Source organism: Diospyros lotus, chromosome 7, assembly GCF_014633365.1.
Source record: "Diospyros lotus cultivar Yz01 chromosome 7, ASM1463336v1, whole genome shotgun sequence".
Lineage (NCBI taxonomy): Eukaryota > Viridiplantae > Streptophyta > Magnoliopsida > Ericales > Ebenaceae > Diospyros > Diospyros lotus.
This window is the reverse complement of record NC_068344.1, coordinates 19,150,119-19,163,458: the sequence shown is the minus strand read 5'-3', so window position 1 is coordinate 19,163,458 and position 13,340 is coordinate 19,150,119. Positions and strand designations below refer to the sequence as shown.

Genomic DNA, 13,340 nt, shown 5'->3' with positions numbered 1-13,340 from the left:
CCCTTTCCTTGACAACTAGCTTTTGAGGGTGAGTTCTACCCAAGGGGCGTAACACATCAATTGAAATAATTTTCTGTGAGCTGGAACAGGGAGTGTAAGTGGAGGAGTAGGACGAAAAAGTCACATGATTGGTCATGTCGTAATCAATTATCCATGAAGAGGATTGACTTTTGTTTGAAGCTCTGTAACCATGAGAGGCAAGAGACATACCTAATTGTGCAAATGAGCAAACATCGGGGTTGGTGGAGGATGTACCTAGGGTCTTGAGAAAGGCCTTCAGCCTCTCAATGTCCTGTTTGTCGAGCCCATTGTGCTAGAGGATTCCGGGGATTCCAGCTCCTCCTTTGGCTGAGACAGCTCCTTTGACTGGGACAGGTTTACCTGCCCCTTCCGTTGGCTGCCATATCCTATATCAGCTTCTTGGGGTCTACCATGAAGCTTGTAGCATTCATCCTTAACATGCCCCTTCATCTTGCAGTAGTTGCACACAGGATTATACCTATTATTCTACTTGGATTCAGACTTTTTACCTATTGGCAGCGAAGCAATTTGCTTGGCTGCAGGATTATCCTTGTAGCCCCATATGGTTAACGTTGATCCTTCCACTGCTTGGTCTTTAAGCATCACCTCCCTCTACTCTCCTCTGCTCGGATAATGGCAACAGTCTCATTCGGTGGTGGTAATTCTTCCTTGCCAAAGATCTTAATCTGAGCTCGATCATATTTAGGTCAGCGCCCAGCCAAGAAGTCATAGATGTGATCCTTTTCTATAAACTGCTGTAAAGTGGAAGCATCATCTTGGTCTTTCATTAGAAGGGATCGATAGTAATCCATCTCCTACCATAGGTTCTTCAGCATATTTGTATACTTGGTGACAGAAAGGTTACCTTGCTTGGCAGACATCAACTTGATCTTAATTTCGTAAATCTAGGCTGAGTCATTCTTCTTGAAGTATGTTTGTTGGATGGTCTCCCAAAGCTCCTTAGCCATGGATAGGAACATACATGTATCACTGATTTTCGGATCCATTGCGTTCCAAAGCCACACCATAACCATCGAGTCATGTTTGTCCCATGCTGTGAACTTAGAGTCATAGGATTTTGGTCCCGTACCAAGGAGATGGCTGAACTTTCCTTTTCCTTTGAGGAATGTGCGAACCAGTTGTGACCACTTCAAGTAGTTCTTTCCATTCAATCTGTAAGAAGAGTAGAGATTTTGTAACTCTCCCGAAGATGTGTTGCTGATTGGGTCGTCAGTCAGAATTGGGTTCACGGGACTGCTAGTGGCTGAGTGGTCAGTCATAGTGGCATAGGGAGGTTGAGCAATCAGGTTTGACTATTGAGGTTACGACAGCAACAAACACCGTTGTCGACCAGCGGCTTGGACGAGGATGGTATCCTGCGACAGCAATGGCGACAAGGCCCAGTGATGGGATGGAGTGCTCCGCAGGACTTCACGTGGATTGAACTTTGGACTGTGGCTGTGGTGGTCAAAGTTGACAGGGAGAACACTAAGAAGTCCTACAACTGATGAGGGTAGGATGGCCGGCCTGCGATAAAGGCTGGAGAGGCAGAACAAGCCGAGATGTAGGGTGGTGGAAAACTGAAACAAACTCCCTAGGAATGTGGCTCCGATACCATGTGAAGAAAGATGATTTCTCACTTGATTGATTAAAAGACTGTACCTGCATTGAATATATACACAAAGGAGATGTAAACATATCTCTAAACTAGGTAACTCCTAAGAATCTGCAATCAGCCTAATCAAAGAAATTTGGAAACTATATATTCTTCTAACTCTACATTGCCTAAAATAGGAGGATCTTGGAATATTATAACAGTTTGTTATTCCCATCTTGGAGGAATGTCGTCCCTGTGATGCAAGGCTAATCTAATGTTATCTTAATGAGAATTTCACCACAGGCATGCCAATGGGCTTCATGAAATAGAGATAGACAAAATGGATGAAAGTGAGAGAAGATAGAAATCGTAAAAGCTAGGGACCAAAGACGAGAGATTTGGATAGAAGGAAGATAAGACAAGACCCTTCAGTATTTAACTTCTATGCATCCTGAAAGAATATAAGACGTGTGGAGTTGAGAGGAAATTACCTTTTCATATTTAATTTCTATCTGTCCTGAAAGAATACGTTCATTTTACATCAAGACCTTTTCATAGGCATTGCAAGACTTACAAGTAGATATTCTCTAAAACTGAGCCTACTTATATTTCTGACTTAATCTTCTAAGAGATAATAACAAAGTATAATATGATTAAACCAAATACCTCTTGTATGAGATTTATCACCAATACTGCTCATCTTCTTCCAGGTCCCACATTGTTTGGACCATATTGAGTATTCACCTGGAATAGCACCATATAAGTGAGAAGCTGCTTAAATTTTAAATGTCTGATTGCTTAATTGTTTGCTTGGCCAACTGTCATCCACCTGCACAGGTTGCTCTTGAAATTTAGGGTTGTGCAGAGACAGCAGAATACAAGAAGTTGTGTTCATTCTACTTGCACCATGATTTTTCTGGAAGATGCGTAATGGTTATGAATTTGAGCTTTTTGAATGTTTCAGAAAACAAATTATGGTTTCAACCAGAGTGCACTGGCAGTGAGGCAGATGGGGAGGTGGGACCCAGCCCACGAGCATTTCACATTGCTGTTGCAATTGATTGCCACATGTTTATTTTTGGTGGGAGGTCTGGTAGTAAAAGGTCTGTGTATGTCTACAAAATATGTGTCCTTGCAATTGCAAATCAATGTTTCATTGGCAATACCGGATGTGTGCCACGTTGCTGACAAACTCTATTTTCAGGTTGGGTGATTTTTGGGTCCTGGATACTGGTAAGAATCTATATCCTTTATGTATTAACTACTTCCATGTGATGTCAAAGAAATATGACTAAAATTTTTATGATTAGATATATATGTATCTTTGAAATATGACGTATGTTGTTATGATTGGATATTTTGTATATATGTGTGTACCGTTTTTCATCTTCTGCTCTTGTTGAAGAATAACTAAACTTATATATGTTTAGATATATGGCAATGGTCTGAACTTACCAGTTTTGGTGACTTGCCTTCACCACGAGATTTTGCTGCTGCTTCTTCTGTTGGAAACCGCAAGATTGTGATGTGAGTATTGATAGATTTTGCATATTCGATGACATCCTTGATACAGGTTTGTTTAGCTTGCGAATCTTAAAGGTTAAATTATATGCAGGTATGGAGGCTGGGATGGTAAAAAATGGTTGTCAGATATCTATGTCTTGGACACAAGTAAATTTCTTTCCTCAAAAGTGCTAGGGATATTTTCAATTTAATGTCATATTATAATTCTATCTCTGTGTTAAACCCTTCTTTTGTTCTAAGTAGTATCACTTGAGTGGACGGAGCTATCAGTTTCTGGAACCTTTCCGCCACCTAGATGTGGGCACACTGCTACTATGGTTGAGAAGCGGTTACTGGTTTATGGTGGCAGAGGTGAGATACTTACCTCCAATTTTCTTCTGCTGATGTCCCAATGTTTCTTCACTTGAAGAAGTCTTAATATATCTACAAAGCACCTTTTCCTAGTTGCATAAAAACGCGGTAGTGTCAAAAAATGTGGGGGTAAAAATTGAAGATGGTTGATATTTCGCAGTTAAACCCCCCTCCCCCCCCCCCCAAAAAAAAAAAAAAAAAAAACACACACACACACACACACAAAAAGAAGCAAAAAATAATTCCAGTTCAGTTTTGATGGTGTCTTTTTCTAAGGTTTTGTTTTGAGGAGGAAATGACAAGTAGGTGGCATTCTGTATCCTTATATAATGCTTGGTATCTGCTTACAGATCTTATTGGCTGATATGCTTCTTTCTTACCCTGTAATTCAGATTCAATTCTAATCAATCACGTAGGGGGGTTCTATCACAGGGAAAAGATTGCTAGTATCATAGGCATGAAGTAGTCCCACCACCATGCAATGTTTGTTTGCTACATTGACACATCAGTTTTTTGACTCGTGTAGGAGGTGGAGGGCCCATCATGGGCGATTTATGGGCTTTAAAGGGTCTGGTTGAAGGAGGTATCATATTTCTATCCTTCTACTTCTAGATTCAAATCTGCTGTTCCTGTTTCTAGATACTGAGCATGATATATATATATATATATATTCTGTCATTGTATGGCTTTATATGTGCCATGTCTTGAAAAGTTCTCTTCAGTCTCAAGATTGTTCTCTACTTAAGCTGTATGCCATGCCTTCATTAAGTATGAAGTTATATTTCCTTCATGGAAATGCAATATGATACATCATTTCCATTCAAGCACTTACAATGCACTCATGATTTGTTCATATGCTTGAAAATAGGTGATTGCCACTAGGACATCTTGTGTATTCTTTTTCTTTTTATTAGTCTAATTTAGATGCAAGAATAATTAGTCAAGTTGAGAATTGAGCATAGCATATTGTTCTCCTAGCCTTAGAATGAAGTTTCCTTAAATGTTCTCAATCTTCAAGATCAACTGCTAGGATGTGCTCTATGTAGCACTTGCTCTTGAAGGTAAATCTCCAATAGCATGAATGAGCTTTTAAATAGTATGGCTGCCTCAATCAAATAATAATTCTAAAAGATTGAACTGGAAGTAATTTGTGATTGAAATAAGACCCATTACCAGCTATTAGGACTAGTATATTGACTTTTTTCCAGCTTTCTTTAACTTGTTCCAGAGCTATCTTTTGATAGAGCATGGGAGGACAGAAGGTTATTAACAAGTTTATTAATCCCTTCACAAAGTGGGACATCTACTATTTGTTCATTTTTGTGCCTTCATGATTAAGGCCTTCTTATTTTCCTTGGAAAGTCTTATGGAAAATGAGCACCCCTCCTGAAATTTCCTTCTTTGCCTAGACAACTGTGAGCTTCCCTTGATTCCATTAAATTGACAATTTGAGAATGCATTGGTGGGTGGTGTTGGGTTAGTGTTATCTTTGTTGGAGCGTTGGTGAGTCCATGGACCTATTCTTCTACATTGCCCTGTGATATGTGAAGTTTTGAGCTTTATGTTTTCTATCTTGGGTTTATAGTGGGTTATACTGGAAAGCATCCATCAACAACAGTAACAATAGCAACAACAACAATCACAAACATACTTCAATCCCACTAGGTGTTTAAGGTGTTTCTTCATAAATCAAGTTTGTTATCATGCCTTCCTTTGTCTCATCCATTAAGACAATGTTATGTCTGCAAATGACATACACCAATGCACTTCTTCTTGGATGTGCTTTGTGAGCTCATCCATCACAGGAGCAAAGAGACAAGGGCTCAATGCAGATCCCTAGTGTAATCCAATTGTTGTGGGAAATGTCTCAGTATCTCCTCCACAAGTCCTAAGTTATGTTTTTGCTTATATAAACAATCTGAACTCCTTTCTTCTCCAACACCCTTCCCAAGACTTCTTTGCAGACTGTCATAGGCTTTTTCCAAGTTTATAAATACCATATGTAGATTATTATATATTTCATCTTTGGGCCTTATAAAGTGTGAGCAAGTAAATAACTTCCATTTTTATTCGACCAGGCATAAAACCAATTTGGTTTGAGAGACCTTGGTTTCTCTCCTTAACCTTTGTTTAGTTATCCTATCCTGAAGTTTCATAGTGTGGCTTATTAGCTTGATCCCTCAATTAACTTTCACAACTTCACACCTCCTATATTCTTATAAATATGCACTAAATTACTATTACTATTTATCCTCTTGGATGACATCCTTTTTGATGTAAAGATCTCATCAAATAATTTTGTTAATCCAAAAATGCCCTCTTCTCCCATGAATTTCCATATTTTTTTGGGATCTAGTTCGAGTAGTTTACTATTTTTCATCTTTTTCAATGCTTGTTTTATTTTGTTTGGACAAATAAATCTATGGAAGGTGTAATTTCCTGTCTTCAGAGTTACTAAGATGACCTAACATACCACTGGTTTCTCCACCTTCGTTGAATAACTTTGAGAAATAGTTCTTCCATCTTTCTTTGATCACTCCCTCATTTAGAGAAATTTCTCTAAATGGGGGAGCATAACCATTGGTCACATCTGCGATTCTGTGATGGTATAAAACTGCTGGTTTGACCAGCGATTCTGCTTCACAGATGCCAAGCATGATCCCCTCTTGTGTGGCTGGTAAGATGTGAGGGAGGATGCTAGATTGGTTAAAAATTTGAAATGGCTCCTATTTTGGCAATTTTTTTAGAACAGGTGTTATTCTGGTAAAAAATTCCCCAACACACACATGTATATGCCCCCCAATGCACCCAAACCTGATATCCCCGAGGCACAGGGAAAGAGGTAGATAGAGATGTGTAAATGCATTTTGGGCCAATGTGATACAACTTTTGTAAAGGAAACTGTAATTTCCAGGATGTGGGGGGTAGCACTTGTAATTAAACCAAACTTCAGGAGTGCTGAGTGCAATTTACTCGTTTTTTTTTGTTACTTGTTTAGCTTATGGATTTCTTAGCAAGTAGTCATGAGACTAGCATAGCATGTGACTTTTTAATATAGTTGGTATCTTATTCATACTTAAAAATATAGATACTTGTGGTTCATTTAATTAATTTAATACTGATTTTTTTGAATTATTTAATTGTAAACTTAATATAGGAAGATTTATACATCTCAAAACTATTCAATGGTTCAATGTATTAAGCTCATATATACATTTATACAACTATCAGCTTTTGTTCCCAAATATTGTTACACTTTTCAATTCTTTTTACTGTTTTCCTTTTTTAGAAACATTTCCAGAACATTTCTGGTTCCCAGCTAATCAGCACTGCATATAGAAATATTTCTTGATCCTTGGTCACACCTAAGACTTCTCATCTATGTAGAGGCAAATTTCCTTTTTTGCTTCCTGTTTCCAACATGTTTCTTTATGGTTCTCAGTGTGCAACGTGTCTCTGTATGTTTGTGTTATTCCTTTTGCCCAACTTTATCACTTCCTATTTCTTAATATCCTAGTATCAGGTAGCTAAGTTTGGTTTGTTTTCTCGTCAAGAAGATTATGCTGTGGACATCCTTAACCTTTTTGTGGTTTTGTTGATCTCTCCTTACTGAATTATGTTATGTTTGTTGGGGAAGGAAGAAAATGAAACTCCTGGATGGACCCAACTGAAGCTTCCTGGTCAAGCTCCTTCACCTCGCTGCGGTCATACTGTCACATCTGGAGGACACTATGTAAGTACCTCCATTAACCTTTTACATTTACTGGGAGGCCTATTTTACTTGCTAATCTCAAATTATAAAATAGCTTCATGTCAACATTTGATGATGTAGTTGGCACTTGGTTTTTGATCCATTAGCATAAGCCCTTAGTATGCAAACATTGAGACCACTAATTTCTGATATGTTGCAAATCTTATCTATGTGCTAGTGGGGCATGTCCCATCCTGTCCTGTCCATTAAAATGCGGCATTAAATTTTTTGGATGTGGGTTCATGATTCTATCAAATATCAATGTCAATCCCATAGTACATCTTCATCTCTAACTTAAAATGTTATGTGACAAGGACAAAGGAAAAATTACATGACACAGTCAAGGAAACTGCTTATGCTTGTACTTAGGACATGAGAGCTTGCTTTCAACACATTGGGAATGTCTAGAAATATTCATTTCCTTGAAGCTATTAGAGTTTTTCTCTAGAACTAGTTGCATTACAAACTACTTGTGCAAGTTAGGGAGAGAGAGAGAGAGAGGTTGAAATCTCTATTCACTGTTAGGTATATATACAGCTCTAGAAAACTAATTAACTCGGTACAACGAGGTGAAACACAACACTATGTACAACACAGCAAAGCTGCATTCTTCTAACACTCCCCCCTCAAGGAGGTGCATATATATGATATGTGCCTACATTTGAGAGAGAGAGAGAGAGAGGTTGAAATCTCTATTCACAGTTAGGTGTATATACAGCTCTAGAAAGCTAATTAACTCAGTACAACTAGGTGAAACACAACACTATGTACAACACAATAAAGCTGCATTCTTCTAACACTCCCCCTCAAGGGGGTGCATATATATCATATGTGCTTAGCTTGGTACAAATGTAGTCAAGTTGTGGACAACATAATGCCTTTGAAAGAAGATCTGCCAACTGGTCATTAGAGTGCCAACAAATGAGGGTGCTAATTTCCCTAGAAACCAGCGTCAGTCTCACCCAATGATAGTCGATTTCTATGTGTTCAGTTTGCTCATTGAAAACAGGATTAAAGGCGATATGTAGGGTTGCCTCATTATCACAATCAAGCTGCAAAGGCCTGAATCTTCAAATCTTAACTCCTTAAGGAGTTGCTTAAGCCAAACCAGCTCACATGTAGCTAAAACCACGGCTGATACTCAGCTTTAACACTTGATCTAGCCACAACATTTTGCTTCTTACTCTTCCAAGACACCAAATTACCTCCAACCAGGATGATGCAGTAGCTTGAGGTAGAGTGTCTATCTATGGGACAACTGACCCAAGATACACACTAAGGCATTCTAATGGCTCTCACAAGAAGTGTCCAATAGCAAACTCACCACACTAACAACAAAAGAGATGTTTGGCCATGTGATGGTGAGGTAATCAAGTTTCCCAACTACTCTCCTATATTGCCAATGATCCTCCAATGGCTCCCCCTATCTTGGTACAAGCCTAACGTTAGGATCCATTGGAGTATCTATAGGCCGGGTGATGTAGATCCCAAACCAAGAAACAAGAGTAATCCTGATTACTCAAAACCAATATCAATATTTAGTAATATTATTCATCAAAGTCTGTTTTTCAATATATCACTTGTTGAAAGATAAAGACGCACAACCAATCCTAAAGGATTGAGGAGATGATCTGTGGATGAGATGAGAGGAATAAGAAGCTGATCTAATATATCTTGTGTATTATTTGTAGATTAGCTAGAATTATTTTATCTTGTTATCTTGTACTAGAATTTAGGAGTTTGTCTAGTTGCTAAAGTTTAGGAGATAAGTTTGTATCAAACTAGGAGTCTTGTATATTTAATCCTAGATGCTAACGGAGAAGAGCACGATAGTTTTCATTATTCTATCGGATTTCTTCATGGTATTAGAGCTTGGTTTCGAGTTTCTGTGGCCACCAATTATTTAGAGTTCTAATTGTAAAAGAACTCTTTAACTTGTGCCATGGCTGATGATCAAACAACCAGTACGGGGACTTCTATTCCTCTTCCAACAAAGAGCAATCCAGTCTCTGCAACCTCGTCACATTCTTTCTCAGCCTTCGATGGATCTTCCCTCCAGATTACTTTACACAAGCTGAATGGAACCAACTTCTGAGAGTGGTCCCAATCAGTTATGCTTGTGATTAAAGGAAAAGGGAAGGTAGGCTATCTAACCGGAGAAATTGCAAAGCCTAGCCAAGATTCAACAGCATATGGAGTATGGAAGCTGAGAATGCCATTGTCATGGCATGGCTAGTGGACTCAATGGAGCCAAATGTAGGAAGAACTTACCTCTTCTACAAAACAGCAAGCCAGATTTGGAATGCGATTCGAGAGATCTATTCAGATCTTGAAAATACTGCCCAAAGCTTCCAAATTCGATCCACCATTCGCTCAACAAAGCAAGGTAACAACACGATAACTAAGTACTACAATACCTTGACTGAATTATGGCAAGAGGTTGATCTCTTTCATGAGATCACATGGGAATGCTCGACTGATGGAAGGAAGTATAACAAGATGGTAGAGAAAGAAAGGATATTTGACTTCTTGCAAGGTCTAAATTCAGATTTGGATGAGGTAAGAGGGCGATTGCTTGGAACTAAGCCCTTTCCCTCTATGAGAGAAGTATTTGCCGAAGTAAGAAGGGCGGAGAGTATAAAGAAAGTGATGCTATCTAGTGGTTCAACAAACGAAGGCATGTTACAGAGTTCTGCCTTAAACATATCCCGTGGCCGGTCATCTATTACGGCTAAGGGGAGAGATGCATCGAGATAGGCAATGGTGTGACCATTGTAACAAGCCCTATCATACTAGGGACACCTGCTGGAAGCTGCACGGGAAACCAGCCAATTGGAAACCAAGGAACCAGCAAAAAGGTGTGCAGTCCGCCTATATGGTGGAATCTGAAAAAGGGAATTCAGCACCAGCACAAATCTCTTTAACCTCAGATCAACTAGAAGCCCTCCAGCAGTTGCTGAATCAACCCAAGGTGCAGAAGACAACCGAAAGTATGGACAACAACAACAATCATGTGGTATCCTTAGCTAAATAAGGTAAGATCAGTCATTCTTTGTTCTCCAAAAGGCTGACCACAGGTGTTTGGATTATAGATACCGGTGCATCAGATCACATGACAGGTGATCTTGAAATTCTATCCAATTTTAAATCTTGTGATCAGAATATTACTGTATTTATGGTTGATGGAACTAATACTTTAGTCCAAGGAAGGGGCACAGCTTATGTAGCAGGGCTAAAATTAGAGTCAGTTCTTTATGTGCCAAATTTGAGATGTAACTTGCTGTCAGTAAGCAAGATTACTCAAGATAAGGACGGTTCAATGATATTCTCTTCTTACTATTGTGTTTTTTAGGACAAACTTCGGGGAGGACGATTGACAAAGCTGAAGAGAAGGGAGGTTTATATCAAATCGTCAATCTTGATTACCAAAGGAGTGTAGGTCATTTGTTCAATCCTCTTTAGCTGCAGTTTTAGATTCTGATTTAATGTTATGGCATCAAAGATTAGGACACCCTAGCTTCGAGTATCTCAGAGTCTTGTATCCTTCAATTTCTATCAATAAAATTTAGGATTTCTACTGTGAACATTGCATTCTTGCAAAACAAACTAAGAGCTCTCATCCGAAACACTCCTACAAACCATCTCATCCATTTCATTTAGTCCACAGTGATATTTGGGGACTAGCCAGACTTTCAAATCTAACAAACACTCCGTGGTTCATCACCTTCATTGATGATCACACACGAGTTTGCTGGGTCTTCCTCATGAAAGATAAATCTGAAACCTATATGGTTTTCAAACGGTTTCATCTCATGGTTAAGAATATTTTCCAAACTTCCATTCATATTTTAAGAAGTGACAATGGTCGAGAATACTTCTCAAATGACTTTAACCATTATCTAAATGAGCATGGTATTGTTCACCAAAGCTCTTGCCCATACAACCCTCAACAAAATGGGGTAGCTGAGAGGAAGAACTGGCACTTGCTTGAGACAGTTAGGGCTCTTATGTTCACTCAATTAGTTCCTCATTCTTATTGGGGAGAGGCTGTTCTTATAGCATCCTATCTCATCAATCGCCTTCCTTCAAAAACCTTAAACTATAAAACTCCGTTAAATGTCTTCCTTGAAGCTTTCCCTCATTATTCCAAGGCCTTAAACACTCTTGCTCCTAAGGTCTTCGGGTGTACCTCCTTCGTACATCAGAACCAGTTAAATCCATCCAAGCTTGACCCAAAAGCACTTAAATGTGTGTTTGTTGGATAGTCTCCTACCCAACAAGGCTATAAGTGTTATAACCCAACAACCCGCAAGTTCATTATTTCTTGTGATGTCACCTTTCTCGAGAACCAACCATTCTTCCATAATAATACTACTCAAAATGAAGATCCAGTCCACAATTGGAGTACAGTCATCTCCGTGCCTCTCGATCCCCTTACTAGTCTTCCTCCTATTGAAAATCATCAAGGGGAGGAGAAAGAGGAGACTGAAATCCAGTAGGGTGATCAAGACCTGACTAAACCTCTAAAGGTTTATTCCAGAAGACCTAAAGCTGCTACTCTTCAGCCACCCAATCTGTCCAATTTGGAGGTAAGTCCGAACAAGACAGTTGATACTGATATCAATATACAACAACAACTTGTTGATGACCTAAGTGTCCCAATTGCATTGAGGAAAGGTAGAAGGATGTGCACCAAGCATCCTATTAATGATTTCATCGGGTACTCAAAACTATCTCCCTTCTTTAAGGCATTTACTATCAGTTTAGACAATGTAGCTATCCCTAGAAACGTTTATCAAGCATTGCAGGATGAAAACTGGAATATGGCAATTATGGAAGAAATGGCAGCCTTGGAGAAAAATAGTACATGGGAAATTATGGATCTTCCGGAGGGAAAGAAGGCAGTTGGCAGCAAGTGGGTATTCACTCTAAAGTATAAATCAGATGGAAGTCTGGAAAGGTATAAAGCAAGGCTTGTAGCTTAAGGATTTACTCAAACTCAAGGTTTGGATTATGAAGAAACGTTTGCTCCCGTGGCCAAACTCAATTCAATTTGGATTCTACTGTCCTTAGCCGCAAACTTGGACTGGAAACTGCATCAATTGGACATCAAAAACGCCTTCCTAAACGGAGATTTAGAGGAGATTTACATGAGGATACCACTAGGGTTTGAGAAAGACAATACAAGAGATAAGGTATGCAAATTAAAAAAATCTCTATACGACTTAAAGCAATCACCTAGAGCATGGTTTAAAAGATTTAGTGATACTCTATACAAGCTGGGATATAAGCAGGGACAAGCGGATCACACACTCTTTACAAAGATCAAGGAGGATGGTAGGAGAACAATTCTAATAGTCTATGTGGATGATATCATTATCACGGGAGATGATAACCAAGAGATTGAGAAGCTAAAAGAACAACTAAGGTAGGCCTTTGAAGTAAAAGAGCTGGGGGAACTGCTATATTTTCTAAGAATGGCATTTTTGTATCCCAAAGAAAGTATACTCTTGACTTGCTAAAAGAGACGGGCAAATTGGGGTGTAAACCAGTAAGGACACCTCTAGAACCTAACTGGAAGAACAGAGAAGAAAAAGAAGAGCATCCAGTGGACAAAGGCATGTACCAACGATTGGTAGGAAAACTAATTTATTTGTCTCACACAAGACCGGATATTACCTATGTTGTGGGTATTGTTAATCAATTCATGCATTCACCGACTGTGAGACACTTGGAAGCAGCTTATCACATCCTTAAATATCTTAAAGGAACACCAGGTAGGGGTATACTATTTACAAAAAGCCGAGACAGAGGGATAATAGGCTATGCAGATTCTGATTGGGCAGGTGCTGTGGAAGATAGCAAATCCACATCAGGCTATTGTACAAAATTATGGGGTAATTTGGTGACTTGGCGGAGCAAGAAACAACAAGTGGTAGCTCGCAGCAGTGCTGAAGCAAAGTATAGCTCAATTGCTCAAGCAATTTGTGAAATGGTATGGGTGGAAAGACTGTTGAATGACTTGTCTATGCCGATATTATCTCCTAAATTTCTTTATAGTGATAGCAAATCAGCTATCAATATTGTCAACAATCC

General features: G+C 39.0%; 1 protein-coding gene across 1 annotated transcript in view; it reads left to right on the top strand.

Moving 5' to 3' along the window:
- The window catches only part of LOC127806212 (protein GLUTELIN PRECURSOR ACCUMULATION 3), a 79,762-nt gene that overhangs the window by 9,291 nt on the left and 57,131 nt on the right, over positions 1-13,340 (top strand). The window contains exons 3-9 of the mRNA XM_052343351.1: positions 2,583-2,721; positions 2,823-2,851; positions 3,049-3,145; positions 3,234-3,289; positions 3,386-3,493; positions 4,020-4,076; positions 7,135-7,226. Of these exons, the coding sequence (XP_052199311.1) occupies positions 2,583-2,721; positions 2,823-2,851; positions 3,049-3,145; positions 3,234-3,289; positions 3,386-3,493; positions 4,020-4,076; positions 7,135-7,226 (578 nt within the window). The remainder of the gene's footprint in view (positions 1-2,582; positions 2,722-2,822; positions 2,852-3,048; positions 3,146-3,233; positions 3,290-3,385; positions 3,494-4,019; positions 4,077-7,134; positions 7,227-13,340) is intronic.